The sequence below is a fragment of the Phoxinus phoxinus genome, assembly GCF_949152265.1.
Source record: "Phoxinus phoxinus genome assembly, chromosome: 21".
NCBI lineage: Eukaryota > Metazoa > Chordata > Actinopteri > Cypriniformes > Leuciscidae > Phoxinus > Phoxinus phoxinus.
In genome coordinates, this window is record NC_136896.1 from 18116157 (window position 1) to 18130475 (window position 14319).

Sequence of the window (14319 nt, forward strand, 5' to 3'; positions counted from 1 at the left end):
AATGCTAAGGGCGCCGCCCACCCCTTGGGGCGCCCGAGCGCCCAAATTATTATTTTTATGAACATTTTTTTATTTTTTATTACCAATACTACTTAAACATTATGGATTAAAAAAAGCGATCGTCCGATAAAGACAAAACTACAACATTGCTTTCCCGAATCCCGATCCACCCCGGTAGGACTGAGTGACGCATCAATCTCCCCCGCCCCCGCCCTGCTGAAAAAAAAAAAAACATCCGTTACCTGTGTGTGATTGTGATTGACAGATGGCTGAATTCACTGACACTGATAAGTTGTCATTATGTCAAAAAGACCGGTGCCCAGGGAAGAAAAAAAAGAAGAGAAGAGGAAGAAAAACGCGAAAAAGACAGAGGTAGGTATGATGATCAGTTTATCTATGTTGCATTAAGTTAGTTCAACGATGCCTGTAACGTTCGCTAATTTGAATTAGCTAGCTTATGACATAGCCTAGTTAGTTGAACTTGTGCAGTAGGCTATTTTATGGTATTTTTATTTGAATTGGCTAAATTAGTAATGTTTATGTTATAGCCTATGTATTATTTTTTCAGGAGATATTTTACTTTAACTTCACTATTTGAAAGACAAATATCGTACTTTTTACTCCACTACAATTCTGTCAAGGTCCTTGAGTAGAAAGTAGTGACATATAAATCTTTATTTAAAATGAGTTCTGCATAAAATGTATGTTGCTATATAAACGTAAATCTTTATTTAAAATGAGTCCTACATAAAATGTTGTTATAAATGATGTTATATATGTTATACATATGTATGGATTTATTAAAAATAGCAACATTAAAATTCAATTTAAATAAAGATTTACGTTTCTCCTCTGTTTCATGGTTATAACATCATAAAGTGTAGTTAGTAGGACATTGCCATGCCAGATATACTGGAAAACAAACACTTTCAAAATTAATTTTGAAAATGTAACTACTGTATGCTAGAGAAGTGCTCAATGAATAGAATTTTGTGCATGAATACCAGATGTAATTATTCTTGCTGTTTGTATGTTTAAGCTATAATGTGGTTTAGGTGCTGCCATATTTTTATAGTTTCACTATCATCAGCTTTTTAATAATAAAATGTAACACCCAATGGTCACATATAATCCTCCTCTTCTCTCTTCAGATGCACTTTTGAAATATCTGAACCCCGTCCCTGCAAATCCTGGGCCACCTGTTGCAGACATCTCCATCTCAGCACCGCCCAGTGATTCAGCATCAAGCACATCTCTTCCCTCCACTTCAGCAATGTTTCTGTAATATAGTTTTTTCTGCACTAACATAATATAATATAAACATATTTATATTGTATCTATAATACGTTGTGTGTGTGTTTCCAAAATATTTTCAAAATAAAGAAAAACAAGACAAAGCTGTGCAGTTTGTTTCTGTGTAAGTTTATGAACAAAATTCCAGGGGCACCAGGTGAAATCTTGCCTAGGGCAGCAAATTGGCCAGGGCCGGCCCTGCCTGGACTGCAAGATGAATGAATGAATGAAGCATTTATATAGCGCTATCATATGTACTACTGTACACCCAAAGCGCTTTACAATCATATCAGGGGGTCTCTCCTCAACCACCACCAGTGTGAAGCATCCACTTGGATGATACGACGGCAGCCACAGTACAATGGCGCCAGTGCGCTCACAACACACCAGCTAGGTGGAGAGGAGAGAGAGTGATAGAGACAATTCAGTGGATTGGTATTATTAGGAGCCATGATTGGCAAGGGCCAATGGGTGGAATGTGGCCAGGACACCGGGGTTACACCCCTACTCTTTTACGAGAAGTGCCATGGGATCTTTAATGACCACAGAGAGTAGGGACCTCGGTTTTACGTCTCAAACCCGAAGGACGGATGATGCACTCTTGTGCGTTTTATTCCCATTGTTTGTCACTCACAGTACGGAAGTACAACATTGGTAACAGAGAGTTGTTGACATTCAAGCTTGCGTTGGAAAAGTGGCGTCATTGGTTGGAAGGCTCGGGGGTGCCTTACATCGTCTGGACTGATCATAAGAACCTAGAGTACATTAGATTCACTAAACGCTTAAACTCTAGGGAGGCTTAGTGGGCGGTTTTATTTTGTGGTCGTTTTGATTTTTCCATTTTGTACTACCCGGGCTCTAAATACATCAAGCCCGATGCTTTGTCTCGCATTTTTGATAATTACGAATGTCCGTCCTCTCCCGATTCGATCGTGCCAGAGAAACTGGCAACCTTACAAAGGTTTAGATGATTACATTAATAGTGTATTTTTTACACTAAGTATTATTTGAGCCAGAAGTATGTGGTAATTCTGTATTAATTACTATGGGTTCCCACTTTAGAATACTGTTTCAGGTTCTAAGTAATTCCTGAAGAAGTATCTAATAATTCTTTATTAATTTCTAATATGTTCCCTATATTTTCACTTTAGAATACTGTTTCAGGTTATAAGTAGCCTAATTCCTGGATAATTCTTTGATAATTCTTTATTAATTACTAATGGGTTCCCTACTGTATATTTTCACTTTAGAATACTGTTTCAGGTTATACATAATTCCTGAAGAAGTATCTAATAATTCTTTATTAATTACTAATAAGTTACCTATATTTTCAGTTTCCCTCAGTCGTTGCCTCAAATACATGAATTTACTCATTGGCATTCTATGCTGAGAAATTGTTCTGAATTAAGCGACTGTTTGTGTTTTATTCATATTGTGTTATCCAGTAAAACATAAATCCTTAAATGTTTTATGAATTTATAGTTTAAAAATGTGTTGCTGTTTTACATAGGCTACACAAACATTTAAAAGTGTGGTTTCAGTAAGATTGTTACCAACTAATAATAATAAGAAGAATAAATGTTTCATGTGCACCAAGTGAGCATACTATGATGATTTCTGGAGGATCACTGACACTGATGACTGGAATAAGTTACATTTTAAAATGTTTTAAAATAGAAGACAGTTAAACATTAATATTACTGTTTTGCTGTTTTATTTATTTATTTATTAATATCTTGTCAAGTCACCTTTATTTATGGTGTTTTATATAATGCAGATTGTTTCAAATCAGCTTTACAGCGAAAATGACAGAAAAATTATTCAATGCTGCAAACATAATTAGTTTCGGCTGTACAGCAGCTTTAAAAGAAAATAGTGTCATTGTTCAGCTGAAGTTCAGTGTTGATTCAGTTCCACTGTAAAGATCATCAATTATTAAATTAGTTAATTTCATCTTTTAAGCAGTTCTGCAGAAAACAGTGTCATTGCTCAGTCCTTTTGTGTAAGTGGAGTCAAATCAATAATATTTTTGACATTAAGTCAAGTATCTGTTTGAACGAGTGTATATTGTATATAATCTTATGAAGACATATATGAGTTATAATGAGGATTTGATTGTTTGCGGTATGAGGGTACAGATGACACACACTTACGTCTTCGGCCAGGCAGGATGCGCTATGGAACACTGGGGTCGGACTCTGGAGCTGGAACTGCCTCAGTCGCACATGAATCTGCAAGACAGGTCAGTTCAGATTGATAATCATTCACAAAAACACTATTAAGATATTAGACATTTTCTCCAGCATTATGTACTTTCATAAGATAGCTGAGGCTCCTCTCACTGAAAACCTCCCTGAGGAAGACCAGGTCCTCCTTATGATTAGCTTCTGGATGCAGCTGGGAGGTGAGGAGCGCTAGCATCTCATGTAAACCTGCAGCATGCAAGACAGAAAAAAAAAGTTTACTTTTTAAATCATGAATAATATAATAGTTGTTGCGTTAACCAATACATCAGGATTACTGACACCTATTCGTGTGGATGTACTGTAACATCACATAAAAATTATAAAATATTTTTAGTAACATGGAAACATTTTGTTTTTAATATGATGATCAAGTGAGTATAGTGTATGAGAGCATCACAGCTGCTGTATGAAGTACCTGTGGTAGGTGAGAGAACAGGCATGGCTGCTCATGAGACAGACAGAGAGACAGGAAAAGGGGTTCTCTTCTTCTCTTAGATCATTCAAAATGCAGGCTCATCTGGAAAGCCTGTTATCCACAAAACCTTAAGAGAGAGAAAAAAAATTGGCAAGTTAACATTTTAATTGTTCCTTTCTGTGGATTGCATGGTAATAGCTTTTCAATAATTATTTGGCACGTCAAATCAATGAGGCAAATCCAAAATAATGACAACTAGAGGGTAATAACATTGTATGCTCACTAGATAATTTCATTTTGGCATTAAATGCCATTGCTGTGAGGTTTGCTATGTGATGAAGTATAACAAACCACCACTAGGTGAAATTGTGCTTTTAAAAAAAGATGAGAAAAATTAGACTGGTTACAGAAACAAGAAGAAAAAAATTGAGAGGAACGGGGGAGAATGAAAGACGTGACAATAGCATTAGGCATGGCATTTAATTCAATTACACTTAGTCATCTCAGTTTAATCCGGATAGGATTTTGCTGTGATGAGTCAATTGAAGAAAAGCATTTATTCAGAGGGGATATAGATTCTTGTGTTCTACACAGATCCCTGTAAATGAGTGAAGTAAGTAGAAATATGATCACTTCACTTGAAAACGAGTCCCCGGGGAAATAATCCCCATGGCAACAACAATCAATACTTTATCACTGCTTTTCATCCAGAGATAGATCACAAACAGTGTACGCTGCACTACTTTAAAGTCTCTTTAACCGAGTCTGAAACTGATGCTTTTCGGTTTTACTGCAAGCATGGTTAAATCATTTAGCCCATTTACAAATCAAATAAAACAGCCCTAAACATTTTTGTGAATGCAGTGCTCGAAAACAGGATTTCTTGAGAATGCAATGCAGATTCATACAATATGCTTTTATGCTCCCATGATCGCATTGGAGAACCCTTTTAAATGGCACCTATTATGGAATTTTGAAATTTACCTTTCATGTAGTGTGTAACATAGATCTAAGTGAACAAAAACATCCTGCAAAGTTTGAAATATGAAAGTGCACCGTATATAAAGTTATTGTCTTTCAAAAGTAAGAGTCGACTCTCTCATTTTTATGAATCGTTAGAAGACCGAAGCTTTTTCTCTGACTAGATGACGTCAACTTGTCAAGTTATTTGAATACGATACGTCCACTTATTGCGCTCCAAGGCCAGGGAAAACTTGACAACATCATGGCGACGAGACGCTGTGTTCTGAAGTGCGACTCAAAAGCCAACTTTTTTCATCTGCCCAAGGAGGAGCATTTGAAGACTAAGTGGCTACAATTCATATATACAACTATACCACAGAAGTATAGTCCGAGCCTTGTGCTTTGTTCGCGCCATTTTGAAGACGATTGCTTTACCAACTTAAATGCAATCAAACTTGGATTCGCGAGCCGACTGATATTGAAGGAAGGTTCAGTTCCAAGTGTATTTGCATCAGCTTCCACCTCCGTATCACAACCTGTAAGTGTTATTAATAATTGTTGCTTTTATGTTTTATGTAGCATGCTTAATAATTATTTTGTTTGTTGTGTAAGCACCGTTTAGCTTCTAGGTCTTCAATGACAATTGTATTGAGATATGTGAAGTGTTTGTCGTTGTTTTCGGAGTTGTCTTAAAGAATAGAGTAATACCTCGTAACGTAACTGCATTTTTTAATTTGTTTTTTGTAAAAACGTTATGTTTATGCATCGGGCTAACGCAAACAAAGACTGATTGTGCTTTTACAATATGAACTCTGGGCTATGCTCACACAATCTCTGCACAGAGTATACCAATCACAACTGACTGGGTCATCTGACCAATCAACGCAGATTAGCGTCGCGCAAAGGAGGGGTTTGGAAAAATGAGTCGTTGAACGAATCATTTGGGAGTCGGTGAGCAAATCAGGTAAAAATAAATACATATTATACGACAACAAAGGTGTTTTTTGTCATTGCATGCATGTAAAACTGTTGTTGGGGACTCCCAAAACAACATTAGGAACATTTTAAATGTCATAATAGGTGCCCTTTAAGTTCAAATGTGTGACAGTGGTGACATGTATTATGGAATGGCAATGTCACGGGCCTGGTTGTATAAACACACAACGAAGAAAATGAAGATCCAAGACAGGCTTTAATAGTATCCACAGGCAAATCCAAACATAGACAGGCACGCTAACAGAAGCATAACTGATGACACCGGACACCAAACTGAAACAGAACATATATACAGATGATAATGATGGTGATTGATGAGTGCACAGCTGAACATAATTAGTGTCCGTGACAACAAAAGAGTGACGAAGGCAGACGATGACGAAACATAATGAGTCCAAACAAATGTGATTGTGACAGAACACCCACTCCCGGTAGGCGCGACCTCACGCCATGGAGAAGAGGAGGCGAAGAACATGAGGGGATGGTAAGGGGCCTGGCAAATGGATGGTGAAGAAGGCTGGCGAAGGGATGGCACAGACAGGCAGGACGGACGACCGGGAGGATGACGAACCACCAAGGATGACCTTGAGCAAGGTATGATGGTTCTTCATCTAGGCCACAGCCAAGGGAGTGCCCCACGGTGGTGTTGATGGAGGGAGAAGCCATGGAGGAATACTGATGAGGGTCGCCATGGGGATGACCAGAGGCAATGGTGGCGAGGATGGAGCCCACCACACAGCCGATGAACCGAGGTGGTGAAGAGATGGCGAAGATCTTGGTGGCAACGATGGAGCCGCAGCGACGACCTCTCGAGATAGAGGAGGGGATCCAGAGGTCTAAGGGCTAGTTGGAGCGACCGGGATGGAGGCGGTGCCTAAGGTAGGGTGGAGCAAGCCGCAGCCAAAGGGGTTGTGCACCAGAGAGCAGCAGACAGTCCGCAGCTGAGACAAAGCGTTGTCTGACCCAGTTGGAGCCAACATGCAGAGGGAAAGGGGAAGGCCGAACGGCCGATGATCTACGCTGAGGTGGAGGGCAGAAGGAACGCAGGCGCAGGAGCCAGGGTGACGAGTCGAGACATAGCATTGCGCACCGAGGCTAGAGATGGAGCCTTGGGCTCCTCATGCCCAGGAAGAGATGGCTCCCAACAGTTCCAAGGTGGTGCCATGCTACTGAGAGGAGGCAGAGGTGGTACCAAGGGACTGAAGGGAGATGGTGATAACTGGGTGGCACCGATAGTTGAAGACTGGGGAAGAGACTGAAAGCCAATGTAAGTGGCAAAAATTAAATAAATAAGAGTGTTCGAAATAGTCTTGAGAGGTGGTGGAAGAGAGGGGGCTGGGAGGGGCAAGCAGGTCTGAAGATGAAGATTCAGGCGGGATCAAAGGGGGCAGGGAATCCTCCTATCAAAATACAAAACAAGTGTTCTTTAAAGTCAACAGCAACTCAATCTCAATAGCGGGCGGGCTCACTTCCGACTCCTTGAAGTCCACAAGTTTTCTGTGATTGGTAGGTTTAGGGTTAGGGTTAGTGTAGGGGGATAGATTATACAGTTTGTAAATTAGAAAAACCATTATGCCTATGGAGAGTCCCCGTAAACCACATATCCAAGTGTGTGTGTGTGTGTGCGTGCGTGCATGTGAGTGTGTGCGTGCATACGTGTGAGAGAGAGATTGTGTGTAAGTGTGAGAGAGTGTGAGTGGAAGAGTGAGTTTTGTGTTTCTACCCCTGCCGTTCCAGCACAAGTTTACAATTCTTAAAGAGATAACATATTTGTTTTTGATTTGCATTGCACAAACGATCTAACTTTGTGCAATGAAGCATATCATATAAACTATGCACTTTTTGCATTGCATTGCAGAACTAACTCATTCCCATGTGCATTAAAGAGATAACATATGTGTTGTTGCATTGCATTGCACAAACGAACTAACGTTGTGCATTGAAGCATATCATATAAACTATGCACTTTTTGCATTGCATAAAATAACTAACTCATTCCCATGTGCATTAAAGAGATAACATATGTTTTGTTGCATTGCATTGCACAAACGATCTAACGTTGTGCATTGAAAAATATAATATAAACAATGAATTTTTTGTATTTCAATGCATACCAGTACTGACTAATTCTGTTGTGCAAAGAAGAGATAACAAGTGCTGTTGCATTACATTGCACAAACGATCTAACGTATTGCATTAAAAAATAACATATAAGCTTGCACTTTTTGCATTGCATTGCATTGCATTGCACGAACGATCTAACGTTGTGCATTGAAAAGTAAAATATAAGCTATGCACTTGTTGCAGTGCATTGCATAACAACTAAGTCATTTACATTAGTATTAAAGAGATAACATATGTGTTGTTGCATTGCATTGGACAAACGATCTAACGTTGTGCATTGAATAAAATATAAGCTATGCACTTTTTGCATGGGATTGCATACCAGAACTGACTAATTCTGTTGTGCAAATAAGAGATAACATATGTGTTTTTGATTTGCATTGCACAAACGATCTAACGTTGTGCAATGAAGCATATCATATAAACTATGCACTTAAATGTGATCTAACAAAGGTAAAGAGAAAATATTAACCATATATGCTTTTTATATTGCTTGTAATTGGGATGAAGTAAACATCTGTTGAATATTTGAACATAAAATTATTTGATTATGTTGAATTAAAAACCCAAAAATGCAGCGGGTCCACCAGACCCACGAACACTGGATGAATAACAAAAATATGAGGAGGACCCGACATAGTGGTGTTGAGGGGGGTGGAGGAAAGGTCCCGTCTTGGTGGAGGTTGGGGTGGATGAAGGTGGTTGAAGCGACAGCATCTGCGAACTCAAACATGTGTAAGTACCACCCTTTTATATTGGGCTATTAGGATATGATTGGATAGATGAGAAGGTAATAAGTGACGTGAACGATTGAGTCTTCCTGGCAGAACTTGCGCTAGGCTTCATTTTCAGAAATCACAACCTTGTGCTGATGAAATATTAGATCTGAGAGACACAATTTCACACAAGGAGATGAAACCCTTCAGTTGATGAAATATTGAGGGGTATCATGATTTAAAATTTTGGTACAGCTCGTTCCAGACCAGCTGAAACCTTACTACAGACTTTTTTTTAAAGCCCTCTAATCCATGCTGATTCTCTTAAAAGACTTTCTCTTTCCCATTCGCTCTGATTTTGACGTGCGTGATGTAAAGATTAAGCTGCTCTGTGTCTCTCTCCATCCTCCTCACATGCTGCAGCTGCATTACGGGGATTCTCACCAGACATATGGTCAGATCAGGGTCATCTCGCTAGTACTTTGCAGCCCAGCTTACCATTTGAGAATACCATCGGTGAAAGTGTCATATGCAAAATGCCGCCCCAACACTACCAAACACAAAACCGAATTGTTATGAATGCCAAATTGCTAATTATTCTCCCCAGTGAAACATTTTGTTTTCCAGTCTGAAGACCTTGGGCCTGTTCTGTCTGACCTTTTATCATCCTCTCTTTCTCCAGAAGAACAGTGGGTCTTTTGCCCAGTTTCCACCCTTACAGAATGATTCATGAAAGTCTGAAAACGTGCCTTGCTGGGGGACAAGGTCAATCAGCCACTCTTCTGCCACCATCTGTCCCTTTCACTATCACGTACTGCTGAAGGCCACCATTAGTGTTGGCAGCTCTGGCTCTCTCTCGGTGTGTGTTTGCATTGTGCACATAAACGCCTTGTATGGACACAAGCATGGGCAGCAAAGACATCAAATTAAATCTCTTTGAAGAAGATTATCACAAATGACATCAGCAGGAGGCACTGAGCCCTATGGAGCCAAATTCATTCAAATTCAGCAAATGATCAGAAAACAGCCTGTCCATCAAATCAAAACATGTCACAATACTGTACATGCACCTGCAAATGTGTTGCAAGCAGATAGTTGACAGCTTGCACATGATCATGCATGCCTGTGCACACACATAACTTTAACTTCTAACTTCATTAACTTATATTGGTCTTAGAGAGCAGATTATATTTTCTATCCACTACACCTCTATAAACCTTTTTTGCATTTTTATATTGTCACTAAGATATTTAGTATGTTTATTGGAACATTTTTATGGTTAATACCCACAATATTGGTAAAACCTGATCCACACACACACACACACACACACACACAGTCATGACAACAAATCACAGTTGCAAGAAGGGAATACCTTCAAGATGGCTCAAGACAGTAAAAAAGCAGAAGCTCAGGGGGAACAAATAGAAAACACACAAAATACAACATATACATCACTATTTTTCAATTCACCCAATTCAGTAATGCTTTCTGAATGCATTTACTGTGACAACCTAAAGGAAATTCGAGAAAAATTAAGGGACACCCCGCATCCCTCTACCTCATTCCAGCATACGTGCATCGCAGAGTCTCTCCAAAACTGTCTGTCATGGAATGTGGCCAGTGAAAAATGCATCACTGGATGCTGAGATCCTTTTAAGTGCAGGATCCTTTCTACACTGCTGTTCACTCTGTCTACAGAGCGGATTATACAGCCAGCATGCAAAAGGGAGAACGCCTCCGTATCGCTTACCTTTCACCGCCCGTGTGTGTGGGAGAGTGTTTCCGCTTTCATGGAAAGACCCTCGGCATCTCTGTGGCGATTCCTTCTACCTCAGTGTGTCTCGGTTCTTCGTTACCTCCCCCCCTCTCTCTCTCTCTCTCTCTCTCTCTCTCTCTCTCTCTCTCTCTCTCTCTCTCTCTCACACACACACACACATACAGTCTTCAGCCCTCCCTCTTCAATCTCTTGCTCTATCACCATCCCCCCACTGGTCCTCTTCCTCTCTCTCCTCTAATGATGCTCGCTGTGATATGGCAGGAGCTGATCAGCAGCGCCTGATTCTGGACAGTGTCATGTACTTACAGTACAAATACCTGGTGTTCATAACCAGAGGTGTAAAGAGAACCTGAAAACCATACTTGAGTAAAAGTACAAATACTGAATGAGAAAATGACAATTACAGTACGACTTGAGTAAAAGCCTTAGGGAATCTGATTTTAACAGGACTTAAGTATTTTACTTGTAAAAAACAATTGAAAAACAAGAAACAGTTGAATTTCTGAGAGCAATCATGTTTATTTTCTAAAACCAAAATAAAATGTCAAAACCTCTAAATTGCAATAAATCCGGGTCGACACAACAGCCTTTTAAACGTCTCAGTTGAGGTCAAGTGCTCAAAAAGTGCATAAGTGAACCATATCCTTCAATATAACGGATAGATAAAATAAAGTTAAGTAACATTAATTAGTCAAAGCTTACTTGCAATGGACGTGCAAGTTTCGGCCTCATCACCAGCTGAATGTCCTCATCTCATTTTTGAAACGCATGCGATTCAGCAACTACCTGCTAATGCACTCACATTCAAAGTAGTCATGTTGACAAGTGGGTGAATGAGGGCAAAATACACAATATATAGAACCTTCAATGCCCTGTAGATGGCGATGTCACTTGTTTAGTTGCAGAAATATAAAGAACAGTCAAGCAACAGGAGATGACAGTAACTGTAAGTGTTTGATTTTAGCGCAGTTTTAGTAACTAGGAAACATTGTTTACTGTGCTCACGTGATTCGGCGGATCACACCTGATGAAACCCTTGTGAAACACTTCGAGGCTTCGTTTGGCCATAGTCACGTGACATGGGTGTTTTGAATCATGCTTCGGATCAGTGTTTCGGAACATCTGCGCTTTGGGATCTCGCAAAGCTTCGGAACGACTGTTTCGCGTCAGTCATCCCTAAGTCTAGTTAGTCTCCATTGTCCTATCTTGTTTTGCCCCCTCGTGGGCTTTGTTTTCCCCGTTATTTGTATAATAAATCGTGTTGCCTTGACTACTGTCTGCGATTGGGTTCGTCCTTCCTCACCTGCATAACAGAATGAACCGACCAAAGAAGAACCCAGCAGAGAGTATGTCCTCCCAGCGACAATCGGAGTTCCGTGAACAAAGCTGGTTGTCGGCTCCCACCGACAGGAGGGTCAACCTTCCATTCCCGTCCCAGGGTGAGTGGATCCTGAGAAATTATGCCCAACTCTGGGATTGTTTCTCCCGGGAGGAGCCGCCGGCTTCTTCCTCGAGGTCTCCACCTTCTGCCAAGCTGCCAGTGATCTCGGAGGGTCGTGTCCTAGCCGTAGCTACAGCTTCGACTCCTGAAGCGTCATCCGCACCTGTAAGTCTCCGCGGCAAGCAAGGGAGACGGATCTCGTGGGAGTCTGCTTCGGAGTCCTCAGCGATGGAGTCAACCCTGCCAGAGTCTGTCCTCCCAGCACCAGTTACGGTCCCCGCTGAGCTTCCCCTACCGGTCACAAGCCCGGTTTTGGTCTCTGCTCCGCGGCCAAGGAGAAAGAGGAGGAAGAAGGGAGCTTTCTGTCCTCCATCTCTGTCTCCTCCTGAGTCCGCGATGGCTCTACCAGTCAACGCTGTTCCAGAGTCAGCTTCAGTCAACGCTGTTCCATAGTCAGCTTCAGTCAACGCTTTTCCAGTGCCGGCAGCAGAGAGGGTTGCTCCTGAGTCTGCTGTACGAAACGTTGTTTCTGAGTCTGCAGTTGTGAGAGCTGAACAGAGAGCCGCGGCCGATTCTGCTGCTAAAGCAGTGTTACAGTCGGTTTCAGCTAGTCAGGAGATGCCTGTCGTCATTACTGCCAAGACCCTGTCTGATTATTTGTCACGTCCCGTCAAGATCCTAGAAGTCCCTGTCAGGCCTGTCTTGTCCCCAGACACCGTGCCTAGAGCTGCAGAGAGGGCTGTTCCTGAGTCAGCTGCACGGATTGCTGTTCCTGAGTCGGTTGCAGAAAACGCGAATCCTGAATCAGATATGAGAAGCGCATCTTCCGAGTCTAATGTGAGGAGCACTGGTTCTGATTCGTCTGCAGAGTTCTATGACCCCGTTCCAGCTCCGCAGCCTGCTGCTGCATTGCCTTTCTCCACTGCCCAGCCACCTACTACACCCCCTGTCTTGAGTCCTGCTTCGTCTCCTACTGTTTCCCCCATCAAGATTCGTCCTGTATCATCGCCCCCTGTTGTCCTTATCAAGACTCCTATGAGGTCGCCTTGTGTTTCCCCGGTCAGCCCTGTCTGCACTCAGCCCTGAACTGTTTCCCCCAAGACTGTTCCTCGTGTGTCCCCATCCAAGCCTGCCCGGATTCCTTGTCCACAGCCCTCGTCCGGAAGACCCAAGACCACAGACCACGTCTGGAAGCCGCTCCTTAAGGTGGGGATTCTGTCATGATTCTGCCATCTAGTCCTTGTCTGTCTTTAGGTCTTGAGGCAGGATCATGACAGACCCATGTTTCATGTGCAAACACATGGCCTTTTGTTGGGACATGTGCTTGTGTTGTCTCGTCCTCTAGCCCCGCCCTCCTTGTTATCCTCGTTTTGTCATTATTGCTTTACCTGTGTCACCTGTTATGTTATCATTAGTCTCCCTATTTAATCCCCTTGTGTTTGCTGTCTTGTGTCGGTTCATTGTTAATCCTTGTCAAACCTTTGTCAGAGTCTGTGAGTATCTTGTCAAGAGTTGTTGTCCTGTTGCGCTATTGCCTGTATTAGTTATTTGTTTTCTTGTAGTTATCTGCCTCAGTCTAGTTAGTCTCCATTGTCCTATCTTGTTTTGCCCCCTCGTGGGCTTTGTTTTCCCTGTTATTTGTATAATAAATCGTGTTGGCTTGACTACTGTCTGCGATTGGGTTTGTCCTTCCTCACTCATAACACAATGCAACTGATACTCTCTTTTCCTGTAACACTATAATAACGTTCCGTTTTAAGTAATTTATAAGTGGTTAGTTAATGATGAACTAATAATTTATAAAACCTTCATAAATCATTAGCAAGTGATATGCTAACATTTTATGTATGTTTTGTAAATTCCGTTACAAGTCATTTACAAGTGATTAGTATGATTAATGAATTATTTACGAAACATGACTTATGCGTTCATAAATTAACAATAAGTGATATTTTAATTATTTTATGTATGTTTTGTAGATTCAGCTATGTAATTTACAATTGATTAGTTAATGATTAACTAATGATTAAACATGACTGTGCGTTTCATATATGTTTAATAAATTATGTAAAAAAAAATTTATGCTCACATCAGGTGCACAGTGGTTAAAGACTCCATGTGTTTCAGAGAAGACAGCTGTCTATACCCTCAACAGTCAGCACTTACACTGCAGTACACAGTATTGAACCACACTCCAATGGTTCAAGTCTTACCTTACCTTCAGGTCCTTCAGGGTGTCGTGGAGGGGTGAGGTGTCTTAGTCGCAACATCTAGCTACTGGAGTACCTCAGGGCTCAGTACTTCGACCACTTCTCTTCTCCATCTACATATCATTGTTTTTCCTA

The 14319-nt window shown here is 41.1% G+C and overlaps 1 protein-coding gene across 1 annotated transcript in view; it reads right to left on the minus strand.

The window, feature by feature from the left end:
- Positions 1-10732, minus strand: part of mpp3b (MAGUK p55 scaffold protein 3b) — a 37099-nt gene extending 26367 nt beyond the window's left edge. Inside the window, exons 1-4 of the mRNA XM_079596241.1 lie at positions 10507-10732; positions 3955-4081; positions 3607-3725; positions 3447-3524 (exon numbers count right to left, since the gene is read on the minus strand). Coding sequence (XP_079452367.1) covers positions 3447-3524; positions 3607-3725; positions 3955-3979 — 222 coding nt within the window. The 5' untranslated portion in view covers positions 3980-4081; positions 10507-10732. The remainder of the gene's footprint in view (positions 1-3446; positions 3525-3606; positions 3726-3954; positions 4082-10506) is intronic.
- Between the last annotated feature and the right edge of the window lie 3587 nt (positions 10733-14319).